The 17,806-nt window shown below is 38.1% G+C and overlaps 1 protein-coding gene across 1 annotated transcript in view; it reads right to left on the reverse strand.

Moving 5' to 3' along the window:
- The window catches only part of MAN1A1 (mannosidase alpha class 1A member 1), a 47,370-nt gene that overhangs the window by 24,841 nt on the left and 4,723 nt on the right, over positions 1-17,806 (reverse strand). The window contains exons 2-3 of the mRNA XM_053381794.1: positions 11,141-11,237; positions 3,827-3,942 (exon numbers count right to left, since the gene is read on the reverse strand). Of these exons, the coding sequence (XP_053237769.1) occupies positions 3,827-3,942; positions 11,141-11,237 (213 nt within the window). The remainder of the gene's footprint in view (positions 1-3,826; positions 3,943-11,140; positions 11,238-17,806) is intronic.

Raw genomic sequence — 17,806 nt, forward strand, 5'->3', positions numbered from 1 at the left:
AACCTCACACCCTTACCATGTCCACAGCACTACGTTTTTGTTTTTTAAAAAAACCCCTAAGAATAGAATTATTGGCAAAAGCTATTTGTGAATCATACCTCTATGGGACAAACACATTTTCAGGATGTTGTTATTATTCCCTGTCTTTCCAGAGAAGACAGTTCTTCCTAGATTCTTTATGCCCATTTCTTTATTGCAAATAGTTACACCATTTTACAACAATTAATATATTATGTATTGTTTGTTACACTATTCACATGAACCTGATCTTGACTGGGACTCTGCAGTGGTTTCTCATCCAAATTCCCCCATCTCCTATTTGCCCCTGAATGGACTGTCTGCTATAAACAGCACTGCCAGGAGCAGGAGCAGCCACAGGAATAACTTCTTGGTGGAGAACTGGCAGCTGTAGGCGATTCTTCTGTTTAGTACTCTATGGGGCTGATTTTCATCCAGAAAGCAAAATTAAGCACTTAAAAACAACAGCCTGTGCTTAACATGTAGTTAGGCCATTAATTACTGCCTAGCTTATGCCAATTTTTTTATAACAAGGCAAAAACTCTGCATACAGCTACAGCTCTCTTTATTAGTATATTAATTCCATAACATGATAAATTTTGTTTTAAATGTGGAGAGAAAAGATATCACAAAAACTTAAAACTTTTTATCATATATTAAATTACTCAACTTTCTCTCATACAACTAAGGATACTATCATTTTAAATTATAGCCCTAAATAAACCTGCAGATTTGCTGAAGCTAACAACTGTACAAACCATAGCATTTCTAGAGTATGTTACACAATCCACTGAGGCATGTGGAACAAATGAAGCAAGAGATTGCAGTCAATGTAGACATGAAAGCTCTGTATTTAATAGGAGAGCTATCCTTAAGCTCATTATGGCAAGCTAGCATCACCCTGGGAAAACATGTGGATGAGAGAGATTTGAAGAGAAGCTGAAGAGGCTTTACTTAACTTCTAGGAAACCAGTCTGCATTTGAATGGGAATGTGGGGAAGAAGACAATGAGGAGTCTTATTCAAGCCTGTATCAGATTTCCCTATGAGCAGATAATGAATGAAGTCTCAAATCAAAGATGATGGGGGGGGCACTTAAAATATTCTCTCCCCTCTCGCAAGCTTCAGAAAATTATAAAGCTATATCATGTGTAAATGTAAGAAATAAAATATCTGACGAATGCAGTTGAAAATCAGTATGCCATATATGATGATGAAGATGAAAAAAGTAACACAGGGATCATGGATTTTAACATTAATTGTCTGTCAGCAACCTATTTCTATATCAAATATACCATAAAGGTCAGGAAAGAGAAATAATGTACTGTATTCTTCCATGTATAAGTTGCCCCCTATTTTGGGGGACTCCAAATTGAGAAAATGGGGGGGGGGATATTGTATCCATGTACAAGACGACCCACAATTTTGAACATAATTTTTAAATAAAAAAACCTAGTCTCATACACAGAAAACTATGGTAAGTATTTGTATAAGAGTTGGGAGGAGCAGATCTAGAATCAGGAAGAGGCAGGGGAATATGAAGACTTCCTTCCAATATGACTTTTTAGTGGGGAAGGGGGAAGAATATGTACTTGCTCACTGAATTGTAAAGTTGCAGAGCAAGCCTTTTCTAAAAGTTGCTGGGTCAGATATGGATTTTCAACTCCAGTCAAGTCAGCACTGGCTATTACCAGGGTCAGACTTTGGTAATATGGCCCCCTGATTGAATAGTTGCCCATATGTTGGCAAACTACCAGCTGTAAGGTCTGTTTATGCTATACTAAGATCACCTTTGTTCTTTTAAAATCAGATAATTCAGGAGTGAACTTATTTCCTCTCTACCTTTTGCAGAATTCTATGTTCAGAATTTGGCAGCTCTGCCATCACACATTCTTCATCTCCCTTAATCAGGCTTCCTCAACCTTGGCCCTCCAGATGTTTTGAGACTACAATTCCCATGATCCCTGACCACTGGTCCTGCTAGCTAGGGATCATGGGAGTTGTAGGCCAAAAAACATCTGGAGGACCGAGTTTGAGGAAGCCTGCCCTTAATCATTGGATTGCTCTACCCATTTGTCTTTTTTTGTTGTTCATTGGAAGTTTCTTTCTTTGAGTAAGCCAATTTACTATCACTATTATCAATTACATTTATTAGATGCCGCAGGCTACTCAAAGTGACTTTACATAAAAAAGGAATAATAAATTTAAAGTTTATCACAAAGGAAGTTAGAATTCTATGTCCCAAGCTGCATCACTTTGTATTTACGCAGAACTACATTTTCCCTTGTACTGCTTTTGGAACTCTTCATGGTCTGCTTGGAATTTTCTATCCTGAATACTGTCTTCCACAAGTTTTACTATCTCACTAATCATCCCTGTCTCCAGTTTTCACACTAAATGCTGTTAGTCTTAATACAGAACATTGCAGCACTCAATTTTTATGACTTTATTCCATTTTTAGCTACCCTCTGGTTCCTGTTTATTAACTAGTAGATCCCTACAGTGGTGCCTCGCAAGACGAAATTAATCCGTTCCACGAGTCTCTTCGTCTTGCGGTTTTTTCGTCTAGCGGCTATTAACGGCTTAGTGGCTTTAAGAAAAAGGAAACAAACTCGCAAGAACTTGCAAGACGTTTCGTCTTGCGAAGCAAGCCCATAGGGAAAATCGTCTTGCGAAGCGACGCAAAAACCGAAAAACCCTTTCGTCTTGCGCGTTTTTCGTTTTGCGAGGCATTCGTCTTGCGGGGCACCACTGTATTTATAACGTAGGCCTGCCACTGTTTGTGAATTAATTTCATTAAATCTTGCATGAAATTACTCCCATTTATTAGGAAGGATTAAAACTAAAAATGTATTTAGTTAGATATTCCTCTGGTAACATCATCACAATATACAGCAAAGGCTAGATTTAAATACATAAAGACTTCTGGGAAACATCGAGGTGATTATAAATACCAATTCCACAGTGACCTGACAAACAATACCTTGGCAGAAAGATTTTTCTTTCAGTGAGACACGCAGGAAACAGATAAATGGAAAGGTGCTGCTGCTTATAATTTTGTGTTAGAATGGGATTTCCTGAAATTTTAATTGCTATATGCTGAGAAAAATTGAGGTGATACAGCCTCTTTTCAACTTTAAGAATAGGAGGCAGATCATTAATTGCTGCCTTGGTCTAACAAAATATTGTTCACATTCTAGCATTACATTGAGATCCTCTCTAGAACAGCTCCATGGGGTGGGAAAACACAATTACTACAGAAATATGACACCCGGGTTTGCAGCTCTTTGGACAGAGGTAGTTATGAAGGTCTTTTAAAGTAACTGTCTACCTAACATATGTTTTCTAAGTAAGAACACAGTTTAACTAGCATTTAAATTTTATTTTATAATATACACCTCTCACAATTATCTTATAAAAAGATTCTTACTAAAGGATTTTACATTTTAAATAGGTAGTAAAGCAAAATGACATACTGGAAGTCCCATTTGAATTGTGTTAATTAGCTAAAGATTTAAAGTTTAAAGCTCTGTCTCATTTGAAGAGAAAAAGAACTGTCATAAGGGTGAGATAAGTAACTTGCTTAGAATGAAACTTTCCTAGGCCTGTTCTGGGTTTGAAACCCATGTTGGGCAAAAGATTCCTGGACTACAAGGGGCTGGACTAGATGACCCTTGAGGTCCCCTCCATCTCTACAGTACTATGATTCTCTTCTGAGGACTGCTAAAAAAACCCAGTATCTCCGAACATTCTTCAAGTCAGGGTTGTTGCTATGTGTGCAAGCAGTAGAAAAAGAACACAATACTCACCACATTGAAATCTAGATTTTTCTCTACCCATTCTTTAGCTTCTTTAAATTCATCTTTCATTTCCATGATGTACAGTGTATCCAAGGCATCGACAATTGTTGCTCCTTGAATATTACCTGAAAAGGGCCAGCATTGTAATTAATGATAAGCTTTTTTTGCTGCTCTATCAAGTAATATTTATAAAGCAGACAAAGATCATAATAACTTTCATGGTTCTCAGTCTACACTAGCTACAATAGAGTTGCAGATATTATGAAGGGAAAATCCTTACAGTAACTGGATTTTTAAATTTGCTTTAGTGTCCTATTCTGTGGTACTGAAAATCTGATGCACACTTGTATGCTATGGTCTAGTTGTCTGCATTTGTGAAACTAAATTTCTTGTCAACAGGCCTGCAAATCAAATATCAGTCCATAAATAATAAAATACTTCATTTTGTAGAAAGCTTATGATTGAAACAGAATACCTTGAATAATAACTATGATCCCTGCATTAAGAGCACTATTTGGGATTCTTTCCTATCCTGCTACACTACCTGAACACCATCCTTTTGTTCGCACAGCCCCCTGCAAGCATGCGACATTTCTTCACACTCCATATTCCTCCAATAATACATTTTGGATTCTGTGCCTCAGTTCTATTATCCTCCAGGCCCTGTCTATAAGATGCTCTTATTCTGTTACAGAATATAATGATACTGTGTCTCACCATGATGAGAAGGCTGGGTGCAAGAAAGGTGGTAGTTTGTTAGGTTTTTTTTTTAAGTCTCAGCATTTCTATTCTGAATCACATCATTTTAGCTATTTCTCCTCTACCTGACCCCTCGGTTAACACAAGTCTTTCTTGTAACAGTGCATTTGTTATTCATTAACTACTGAAATGTAATAGCTGTGTACAACGACAAATATTTTACAGAAAAAGATATGAGATATCTTGCAAACAATGCAAGAACATTAGCATGTAAAGAAAATGTAAGCAATTCTTTTGGCGAACAACTTCTGAATGGGCCGTAGCTGGCAATTGCAAAATCATATAAGTGTCTTGAAACAACACACATCAGTGTAAATGTCCTTTCTGTAAAACCAGCAAAAAATGCACAAATAATAAGCTGAACCACACGTCCCACACCAACATACGACTCTCCATTCACTAAGAACAGTAAGAGAAAGTGAAAGGCATACCCCAGGTTTTAAAAGGTTTGAATACATGAACTTGAAAACTGGCTGAATTCTCAAGTGCTCAATTCTAAACTAGAAAGAAAGCATAACACTTGCCTACAGGGAGATTGCACGCTCTGATTCATGAGTCAACCAATGTGGCACCTGGAAGCACCCACAGAGGCCTTCCCTGCCACCTGCAGCATCCCCTCCCTACTGCTGAAATTTGGCTTGAAAGAATATGCTGCTCTATGATGATGCTGGGAACAACTGCTGATCTGAATTGTCTGCTCTCAGCATAACTTTAGTTGTATCTTCATGGCCATCAAAGAAAATGCAGTGAATTTCGCCCATCTAACAAAGAACATCAAATTCCTGAGCCAGGGATTTCAGAACTTTTTCTTAGGCCCTCTTGACTGCAAGTCTCTTTTCTTCAGTGATCAAGCTGGCATCCATAAAGGCAGCTGTGGCAAGCAGGCCAATACCATATCTGATGCTCTGCATACCAACATTATGCATTTCTATTGTGTTGCACTCTGCCTTTTTATCAGAAGTGGAAGGTGTATTTGGCTTTTCTAATGTCAATTCATAACTTCCATCATTTCCATCTTGGTCATCATCTATGTGTTATTCATTTTCATCAGCACAGAAAATTATTTCATTTGATGGTATTGAATCATCTAATCTACTTCTATGCTTATATTCAACAAGCCTTCTCTCATCTTCTTGCTGCTTCCACTTTTTAACTTGTTTGTTATGCTCAAGCATATGTAATACACTTGTGATTACTAGATAATCATTTTAATGATTATTATGCAATTTTACACACATTGTTTAAAAAAAGACAAGCTTTAAATTACTGGAAATTCCACAAAATGTTAAAAAGTCAGTATTTGTTTGCAAAGTACAAATCAAAACTAAATTACAGTTGTACCTTGGTTCTCGAATGGCTTAGTTGCCGAACAAATCAGCTCCTGTATGCCACAAACCAAGAAGTAAGTGTTCTGGTTTGCAACTGTTTTTCAGAAGCCGAACATCTGATGTGGCTTCTGCTTAAGTGCAGGAAGCTCCTGCAGCCAATCAGAAGCCACGCCTTGGTTTTTGAATGGTTTTGGGAGTTGAACAGACTCCCGGAACGGATTAAGTTTGAGAACCAAGGTATATTTATTTAACCAAAATATCTTTTGAATTCCCAACATGTTACAACTTTTTAGCAACCCTCATTTTTTGAAATTTAAAGTTGAAAAATTCAGCATACCCTATTATGAGAACCTACAATTTTATTCTCTTATACTACTTGAAGCTGCATCCTTATGTACACTTACAAGGGGGTAACTCCCAATGACTTGCCTCTAATTAAATATGCATTGGATTGGCCTGCATGTTTATTCCAAGTGTGAGATAGTATAATCCCAAATCAAACACCACTGCTATTAGTTTTTCTGTGTTAGATAACATGGCTTGCAGTCAAGCGGTGGGAACTAGCCCTGGATGTTTACAGGGAAATAAATGCATTATCAAGTGGTACTACTCACAACACTCCAGCAATTTAGTTTATATTGTGAAGGCAAATATCATGTTTTTATTCCTATGCTTTAACCATCTTTAACCAACATTCCTCTGTGAAACAAACTCAGAAAAGCCTTCCAAGACAAATATGCTACTTGACATGACATCATTTAAAGGACAAAATAGGGTAATGCAATTTAATAGCATGAACAGGATAAAGTTATTTGATTTACCAATAAATCCTGGAACTAGTTATGCTGCCAGAAGAAGTGTTATTGGATTTAAAATAGTTTATCTTATTAAATCAGCATAAGCTATAAATACAAACTTCAGTGTATGGCTCCAGCAGGACAATTTACCCACTGAAATAGCATGTTTCTTAAGTCTCTAAAAGCAGGACACACTGAATTGTGATGCTTAACATCTGCAGAAGAGCCTTGGATCAGAGTTTTAAGTATGCCATGCCATGCCATTCATATATATATATATATATATATATATATATATATATATATATGAATAGGAGCTTAGCCTTTGAAATAAGTATGTTGTAAGTAGTCATCCTGCCTCATTCCTGACTAGCTGCCACTACAACTTCCTGTAAACACTTCCCTGAATTCTGGAAGACATGAACTTGTACTTGCCTGGCTGCATGTGAACTACACACAAAGGAGCTTAGCTGAAATGAAAGAAAGAAAGAAAGAAAGAAAGAAAGAAAGAGAAGGGACAACACCAGCAAAACAAAGTACTGCACAATATAATGAAGCAGGTAGACATCAAGGGGAGGGGAGGGGAGGTTAGCAGTTCACACAAGGATGTTTGCCGGACCTGTGATTTGCAACAGACTAGCAATAAATTGTCAGAGTAAAAGCATTACATTTCATGGCCTTACAGGAAAGTACTAAGAGATAAGCTGTATTCAATGGCCTGCAGGTTGAGCCTCCAATATAAAAAGAACTTTAATCTAAATTCTCAAATCTGCTTATATTTCAGAAAGAACTTCTTTGTTGCGGCCTTTCTTTCTGCTATTGTTTTATATCCAGTACCTCATCACTTAAGCCATTAGGACCTGAAACAAATTAGCTCATACAGGGTCTGCTATACATTTGCTACTTACTATAACCCAAACTAAACTTGTAAAAAAATGATGTTTGTTCATACCATTCGTACTAGATTTACCTATACAGTCATACTTTGGTTTTCGAACAGAATGTGTTCTGGAAGTCCACCGGACGTTCAGCTTCCAAGGCAAAGTTCGCAAACCAGAACACTTACTTCCAACTTTGCAACATTTGAGTTCCAAGTTGTTTGTGAACTAAGCTGTTCCAAAACCAAGGAACGACAGTAGTTTTTTTCTTTGTATGAAGAAGATGTATGCAATGTGAACTAAGGCTAAGTTTAAAACTTTGTTTTTCAAGAGCAGTCTCACAGAGTGCATTGCAGTGATCTTCACATCTGCGTGCACATAGAAGTAAATCAATTTATACATATGTCATACAACATGTAGATCTAAACTGTAATAAAAATTAAGGTTATAAAAAGAGAAAGACCAGCAAAAATTACTTTAGAAGTAAAATATCATAGTCATATGTCATAACTCTGACAAAGGATTTAAAAATTCTCATCTGCTTGCTATTTCATTGTTCTATACACTGTGCCCACTCATGGTTGAACCTGTTCATTCTGTAACTTGTTGAACCCAGATACACCAAGTAATTTTACTCAAAACTGTTATTTCCTATGATTTAATACACCATTCTTTCAGGTGGGGAATTTCCCCACCCTGTGACCACACACAGTATTTTGTATATATTATCCTTGCAGAAATCAAATTTTTAGATTACCAATGCATGGACCACTGTGGCTAGATTATCTTTGCCCAGGAACAGACATAGTGGGCATACCAACCAAAGCTAGCTACTGAAATCAGTTGAGCCTCTAGTAATGAAGATGAATGACTACATTCTGACTACAAGCTTGGTCCTTCAGAAGGAATAAAACTACATCCAGACAAATTTTCTGGACCTGAGGACTACCTATACACAGTGCCTCCATCTTGCCAGTATTCATGCTCACCTTACTGGCCCTCATCCAGTCCACCATTGCATCCAGAAACCAGCTCAGGGCTTGCAAGTTGACTCCTGACTTGGGCGTTACAGAGAGATAGAACCATCTGCTTACTGAAGCCATTGTTCTCCAAATCTTGTAATGGCCACCCCCAATAGCTTCATATAGATGATAAATAGCATTGGGGACAAAATAGCACCCCACAGCCTAACTACTAGAGGGCAAACACATTTGGAAGTCCCTAGAGCTCAGTGGCAGAGCATCTACATTGCATGCAGAAGGTGCTAGGTTTAATCCCTGGTATTTCCAGGTACAGCTAAGTGTATCCCCTGTTTGAAACACTGCAGGGTTGCTGCCAGTCAGTGTAGACAATATAAGCTGTTTCCTTTGCTGCTTTCTGGACTTGCAGGAAGAAGTGGAACCAATGAAGATCAGTGCCTTCAACTCCCAACCAACAGAAGATATCCAAAAGGATGTCATGGTTGATGGCATCAAATGTTGAAATATCAAGAACGAGTAACATGATTGGACTTCCACTGTCCCTCTCGCAAGCAATGTCATCTATCAAGATGACAGAGGACAACTCAGACCCAAAAACCAGATCACAACCGAGACTAGTAATGGTCAAGATAATCTGCATCATACAAGAGTGAATGTACTTGAGCTGTCACTACCCTCTCTCAAGCACCTTCCCCAAAATGGGGGTATTGATGATTTATCCCAATTACCACTGAATCAAGGATTTAACAGATGCTCCTAAAGGTGATGGTGAAGTTTACTCCCACTACCATACCCTACAGATAACAGCGCCACTATGAGTGCTGTGGTGCTCACAATGTAACAGAGCCTCTTCAATTACACCCGTCTAAACCACTGAGTCAGCAAGAATGTGGTGTTACACCTGCTCTCTGTGCTATTAGACCTTTCCTTGACAGTATTTGTTTAGTTTGCAATCTATGTTGCCAGAAGTGAATAATTATTAACATGTGCCAAGGTCAATATATGTAAAGCCCCATAGAAAAGCTGTTATTTCCTTTCCAACCTTGGCATCTTAGACCACAGTTTTAAAAGAAGCAGCAACAAACTTGAACTGTTAATCAAAAGAGCCAGCTACTAAGATTGCTCTCCACTATATTTAACAATTCCTCCAAAAGTGGGAATATAAATTTAATGGCCTTTTGGTAGAAGAAAAAAGTGTCAGTAAAGAGTATATTCTAAGTACTGTGGCATAGCAAATATTCAGCTTCTCATAACATTTGCCATAATGCACATGGGTGTACACTATGGCAGCTAAGACATAGTCTATAGAACAAGCCTTTCATCTAGATTTTTTCCCAGAGTAGAAAACTTCATGCAGAATTGCAGCAAGCAAAAGGCTGTCACTAAGAACAACCCCATATTTCATTTTCTCCATCTCATTCCTGTGTGAGGTAATATTTAACAGATTTCCCCCTTTCTCATCATGAATGAAGTGGAACATGTTGCCTTGATACAGTGTTATAGAAGGCAATAAATAATTCCATGACCATGGTAAAAAGAGCATGAACTGGGAAATCTGGATGGTGATTGCATGTACTGTTCCCTCAACATTATAGGGAAGGAGAAACAGGGCTGCTGTTTTTGATGGCAGCTATGACTTAATATTTTGCCTTTCCGCCAAGGAGCTAAAAGGTAGTTCTGCCCCCCTTCCATTTCATACCACAACCCTGTGATATTAGCTAGGCTCCAAGCACACAAGGCTACTTAGTAAACTTTATATTCTAGTGGGAATTTGAACCTGGGGTCCCTGCCCTTAGTCTGACTCTCTAAACACTACTGCAGTTTAGGCTCTTTTACTTCACTACTGAACAGCTAAAGAGAAGTTTCCAAACATGAGATGGAGATTACCATGAACATGCAACCCAAAAGACAACTGAATTTATCACGTTAAGAGTTCTGGCTGGCTAAAGCACATTAAATGAAACAAAAGCTTGGATTCCACTATTTTAAGCACAAAATAGAAGCAGCTAAAGGAGAAAAGATCTACAGGACAAGGAGGCTATTTTTGTTGCTGTTATGGAAGTTCTTAAACTAAGAAACAAGGCTCCCTCAAATATTCCAGAAATTCCTATTGTAAACTATAATCTATTAATAAAGGATATAGATGTTCAAAGCTGATAATACAACAAGAAAAAACTGAATGATTCTAATTGCCATTTTATGTAGTTAGCATGCCTATTTTGAAGAGTGCTTAAAATCTTTAATCAGTTTGGTCAGGTTCCATGGTCAACATATGATAACCTTACCATTTTAAATTATTATTTTTGATACTTGAAGCCACTCCAGGGCCCTATGGAGTCATGCTGGTGGGAAATCCCCATATAAGGAGTGCAACACTGTAGTATACCTTGTATGATCTTCCTTGTAAGTGGGGAAGAAACTAATAAGACAATGCTGCTTTGGTTATTTTCAATAATCAACCATTTACAGATAACCAGCTGTTGTGACATGTGCTAAGAGCCCACATGCTTCTAATGTAATCTCTAACTTCAGAGCAGTAAATCAGATGATGTCACTAAGTACAAAAGCACATATTACTTACCAAATAAATTGCTTGAGTGTCCTTGTTTCGATATGGGTTTCAGTTCATTTAATCCCCATGCGTAATGTTTATAATTATCCCAGGCATGTTTCATCATCTGGTGGGAAATGAAAGCAGGATTATAATGTTGATTTAGCAAGAAACCATTGCAGTAAATGCTAGCAGAAAATATACTGTACACTGAGAATCAATGTGTTGAATTCAGTGGTTAATTAAATCCATATTGTATTGTAGACATACCACTTTAACATAAAGCATTATTAACATTAAGTTGCTGTTGTGGTGTTTTAGTTATAGTAGGGAGTCTTTTATTCAATTCCATTCTCTATTGTTAATTAGGAATTTGTAATGCGCACCCATTAATTCTCATTAAGAAGTTTAGCTAAAAGACTATTAATCCAATTAAGAATTTCCCTCTAAGACAACAGGCTTCTGAAGCTGGGAACTACAGAAAAGATATTTTATTCCCCCACAACATATGCTTACAAAGTTATGAAAGATAAATCATATGTCTGGTAGAGAATGCAGTTTGGTTACAAGCTAGCAGACTGAAACAACTTAAGAAAAGAAAAGAAAAGAATGTACCAAATCAATGACGGCAGAATACATTCTAGCAAGCAGTGGGGTTTTATGGAATATGTTAAATGATCAAATCCTGTAATAGGAGTACCAAAGAACTAGATGCTTTCCCATATTTACTAGATGAAAGACTGGTGTTCTAATATTTCACAGGACTCTCACAGCAGCACAGTCTTTGTTCATTCCCCATGCCATGGTTGCCACTAAGCAACAGCTGAGTAAACACAGTGGTACCTTGGTTTAAGAACAGCTTAGTTTATGAACAACTTGGATTAAGAACGCTGGAAACCTGGAAGAAAGTGTTTTGATTTGTGAACTTTGCCTTGGAAGCAGAACATGTTTTGCTTCCTGTTGAGTGTGTTCCATTTCTAAATTGAGTCCCGCTCTGCTATGGGAAAGCATGCTTTGGTTTAAGAACGGACTTCCGGAACGGATTAAGTTTGTAAACCAAGGTACCACTGGAACTTCCATTCAAATAGACTTCCTAAAAGTTTAGGTAACTTTTCTCAAAAGATTCAAGAAGACAACTTCACAGAAAATGACATTTCCTTCACATGATTGGTCTAAGTGCCACTGATCACATCAAACAAAAATGTCAAGAATATAATTTATAAAGCTACTACATTTTGGTCGGTGTGTATACTTGTATCACAGCCCAGTTTTTGAAAGCAATACAATAGCCAATCCATATGTTGAGGGAGAGAGCAGACAGATCTTTGGGGAGGAAGCATTATTCTTGACATTTTTGTTTGATGTGATCAGTGGTGCTTAGACCAATCATGTGAAGGAAAGGTTGTAAAAGGAGGAAAGGCAGTAGAATTAGAAATAGATTTCCCACTTTCCTCTGCCCCTTGATAGTTTTAAATGTGGATGTTCCTTGGTATGGCTAATTTTAACACCATGAGTGCCATCTTATGAAAAATAGTGGAACATATGCTTCTAATATGTCTGGTCTGACAAATCTGATAATGGGGGAGGCAGGAACAACTGTGTGTTCTCTCAGACTGTGCTCACACTCCCATTTACTGTGCACTCAATGCATTTCCAGTGCTGCGTTTTTCATCCCTGTTCACCTGACGTTATCCAAAATGCAGATCAAGTCTGTACTTTGCTATAAAATACTACAGCCTGATAAGTTGTTAGAATCATAGGATGATAGAACTGTAGAGTTGGAAGGGACCCCAAGGGTCATCTAGTCCAATCCCCTGCAATGCAGGAATCTCAGCTAAAAACACCTAAGGAAGGGGAGTCTACAATCTCCCAAGGGAGACAATTCCACTAACAGCTCTTACTGTCTGAAAGCTTTCCCATATGTCTAGTTGCATGTTTAGTTGTTTGTTTGTTTATGTTTTCCATATGTTTTGCTGTAACTTGTCAAACCAGCTTCACACCCGTTAGAGTCCTTAAGTTGCTTGTAACTTGTCTCTAGCCAATATGTAAATACCTTTGCATAGAGTAAAGGCATCCGTGTCCCCCCAACACTGCTTGGTATATACACAAACAAAAACAAACCCGACACTAATAAAGCTGTGCTGATATGAACAACTGGGGGGAGGGGAAGCTGTAAAGAGGACAAGGCGGGGAGGACAACATTGCTGCACTCTAAGGTGACAATGTGAACACACTGTCATTTGGCAGCCCTTGCTTTTTTCTTCTTAATTGCTCTCCAAAGTTATCTGCTGCTCCTCATTTGGACAGAGTTCTTTCTAAACCATTTTAGCCAACAACAAAACCTGGTGAAAACTTAAATTTTCATTATTGCTTGTTTTCTTGCTATTCTATTCTATGTTGTGTTTGTTTGTTTGTTTGTTTGTGTGTGTATGAATACACCCCCCCTCTAAGTGGTTTAATAGCAGACAATCTAAAGCATTCATAAAAAATGCCAATAAAAATATTAAAAGCAAGTTACATATTTATAAATATATACAGTGGTACCTCAGGTTACATACGCTTCAGGTTACATATGCTTCAGGTTACAGACTCCGCTAACCCAGAAATAGTACCTCGGGTTAAGAACTTTGCTTCAGGATGAGAACAGAAATCGTGCTCCGGCAGCGTGGCGGCAGCAGGAGGCCCCATTAGCTAAAGTGGTGCTTCAGGTTAAGTACAGACCTCCGGAACGAATTAAGTACTTAACCCGAGGTACCACTGTATATATAAAATCAGTAATTTTAAAACACAGTAGTGTTGCTCCTTATCTTGGTTGAGATTTCATATTTCAGGTGTTCTGACTATTTAGTTTTCTCTCATCTCAGAAATGTATGTCAGTAAAACACCTGAAATACTTTAATAAAGTGCTGCTTATCTACAATACACATTCCAATGCCAATCTTCCATCATAAGCCCTTGAAACAAAACCCAAAACTGGACCTGGACCACATGTGAGGTGAGTACCCCCATGTTAACAGGATTATTGGTCCTTATTAGTGTACCAGCTGTTCATACCCAAGCGCCAAATTTATACCTGTCAAACATGAAACAGACTGAAACTGGCTTTCCACATATGCTAATAGTCAAGTACAAGATTGTAAGAAGAGAAACCATTCTGGTGTGTGTGTGTGTTTTATAGATTATGATGTGATCCACAAACCAATTAAACTTTGACCTAAGTCTATTCTCCATTTTCAAGATAAGCACAAATACAACCAGGGTTGCTCAACTGTACTGAGAAAAGTTCACATGTACACACTCATGCACTCTTCTTATATATACACATACATACACTCTTCTATATTGCATTTATAGTCTGATCTGCAATCCCAGGAGACAAGATAGTAGTGTTTCACCTACATCAGTCTGAGTTTCCTTCTTGGTGTGATTCCTGCCTGCAAGGGGTTTTTTTGGCTGACAGCAGAGTGCAGTGTTGTTTGGTTGCTGACTGACTAGATGAGCAGGGATGTGATCCAGAGCACATCTTATCACAAAGGCAAATCGTGCTGCAGGCAGCAGGATTAACACCAAAGGGGATTTCTACTTGCAGGAGTTATAGGAATATGGGTGCATCAGGATACAGAATTGTAGGCCAGGTACTGTAGGTTACAGGCCTGTGAGACCCTGGGAGAGGGGAAGTTTGGTTTGGTGTTGTTTCCCTTGAGTGAGAGACAGGGGAACAAATGCTGTAGTTGTGTTCTCATTGACAGCGTGGGATTTGTCCACTACTGGGCCTTACTTAGTCTACTATCTGTGGCCCTATCAACTACAGTGGTATCTCAGGTTACATACACTTCAGGTTACATACCCTTCAGGTTATAGACTCAGCTAACACAGAAATAGTACCTCGGGTTAAGAACTTTGCTTCAGGATGAGAACAGAAATCGTGCTCTGGCGGCGTGACAGCAGCAGGAGGCCCTATTAGCTAAAGTGGTGCTTCAGGTTAAGAACAGTTTCAGGTTAAGAACGGACCTCCGGAACGAATTAAGTACTTAACCCGAGGTACCACTGTATATGATGATGGTGCTAAGATGTGTCTAGGCCAGCAGGTAGCAGCAAGTTAAGAAGAAGCTACCTTGATGTCAGTGTTGGTGAGTAGGGTAAGGTATAGTCTTGAATGGAGGAGCTGACCATCTGGGGCAGAGGTCTAGAATGCATACCCCGTCTCCCATTTCAGCCCTCCCACTTTTCCAGAAGTTACTGGTAGATTATCCACCGAGTCTTCTGGTCTGATGGTGCTATTAATGAATGTCAGATCAGTTTATAATAAGACCACGCTCATCCACAATCAAATTGGCTGACCTGCCATGTATTACTGAAACTTGGATGGGTAAGCTGGGTGGACCTAACCTAACTCAGCTGTATCTCTCTCTTCTTCACCACAAAACCTCTTGATGTTGGGATAAGCTTCAAGAGTCTGCCCCTGGTGTTTGGACAGAGAGACAGATTGAGGATGCTCCTCCTCTATCAAATACACTGTTGTCCAGCAGTGGCTATTCTGTTTTGGCATTTTATTTCTGTGTCTTGCTATCACCACATAATAAAGCTGCTCCTGCAACTTCTACCTACTTGAAGAAAGTGCATTTATTTCAGAACAGCACTGCATGCCCCAACACTTTCCATATCTTTACTGAACAACCCATACTCACAACCCTTAATGCTTCTTTTTCTGCATGTTCACACACACACATCACAAACCCTTTCAGCTGTGCTACTGCAGTGGTGTGAAACCCTACACTAAGACCATAAATATAAACACACTCAGGTCTTTTTGCAATAATTTCTTGAATATCCCAGCAATAAGTTGAATTCTAGCTAGAAAAATCAAAAGGAAAAAAAATCACAACCATGGTCTGAATTAGAATTAGGAGTGCACTATTTGCAAGCAAACATATTTTTTTAAAAAAGAAAGGGGAACTTGAAGTCCACTCCCACATGTTCCTAAAGATACAATTTCAAATACCTGCCTTTTCCAAGTCATTTTGGGATGTCTTTGCAGCCCAGGTAGGCTGATGCAATTACACCATTTAATAATGCCTCCCCAGGCATTATTAAAGTCAGCAAGTTATCAAAATTATTAAAGTCAGCAAGTTATCAAAACTAGCTCAAATGTGAATGCAGTACTTTATTAAGATGGAAAACATCCTGGGAACTATATTTACCTCTCACAGAGCTACAATTCTGGCTGAACTACTGAACACAGCTATGAGAATACTGGTTTGGGAGTAGACCTATGATATAATAGGAAACATATGGAGGTCGTCTATAGCTGAGGAAGCAACCAATAATGTAATAGAGATGAAAGGAAGGAGGGGTGAACTGACTCCTTTTATGCTATTTGGTGGTTGTTTATTTTGTATACGAATGAAGTTTACAAAATACATTATCAGCCACATCACTACAAATTTGGATGTTGTGACCATCTATACTTGTTGATACTAGTTGGAGAAGATGACATTGTAAGAGATTGTGTTTCTATAGAACCCTGATGGAATAACGTAAGAGAGTCCTGTAGAATAACTAAATAAAAAAATATTAAATATCCTCTATGCACTTCCTTTTCAAATCTTGCCACATGCAATTTTGTTTATGTTTAGATTTTTTGTATATTATTTTGATAAGGCACAAAGATCAATAGCAATTCCATGCTCATATCCAAATGGGAAGAATATTTTTGTGGAGCGAGACGTGAGTAAACTGAGTAGTCAGCATCTTGGGATCATCAGATTTTGCACTGTCACAGGTAGAAGAAAGGACATATGGGTAGTTTCCCCACAAGCAGCAAAAGACATGCCTTGTGGATGAAAGTGACTAGGTTCCAGGTGTCCTTCACAAAGTTTATTAAAAACAATTATGACTAAAAAAACCCCACATTTTAAAAACTTAATTTTGTTATAGTATAGTAACCATGGATTTATTTTAAGTGAAAAACTAAAGCTCTGTCAGCATAGTTATGTCATGCATTTGACTTGGGAGATTTCTGCTAAGTTCCAATGATAGTACTCTCACTGAAACTTTATTTGGTCCAGCACAATTTGCAAACTATTCATACTTACTTTAGCAGGTGCAAATAGATCTAAGTTTCAAAGATGGAACATGTTTTACCAAGATAAATCTATTAATTATAATGTCAAACTAACAGTGATATTCATAGTGAAACTTTTACTTTTAATCTTGAAAGGCTACATATGGAGTGCATTTCTCAGAGCTACAGATGGGTGGAGAACGAGAACCACATAAGCCAGCCCTACTCTTCTTTTTATACAACAGAACTAGCAAAGCTATATTTTAATAATTATTCAGCAATTATCAAAGGTAGAGCTAAAAAAGCAGTGTCAGGAAAGTTTAATCACATGTCTCCATGTGAATTTTAGTCAGTGAAATACTAAACCACTGTCAATTGCCTCCAATGCCAACCCCTAAGGCTGCTAGATTCAATGTAAGATACAGTTCTTATGCCTTACATAAATAGTTTAACACTTTTATCCAACCCTTAAAGACACTAGACCTCTGTCCTAAACTGTGTTGCAATTTTGGACCATACAACTTATTTATTGTTTGTAGGGGGTAAACAAACAATCTTGAGAACACATAAAATTCAGGAAACAAGTACAGTTCATTCCTCTGCTTACCTACTCAAAAGTAAGTCCCTGCAAG

The sequence above is a fragment of the Podarcis raffonei genome, chromosome 3 (genome assembly GCF_027172205.1).
Source record: "Podarcis raffonei isolate rPodRaf1 chromosome 3, rPodRaf1.pri, whole genome shotgun sequence".
In the NCBI taxonomy this organism is placed as follows: domain Eukaryota; kingdom Metazoa; phylum Chordata; class Lepidosauria; order Squamata; family Lacertidae; genus Podarcis; species Podarcis raffonei.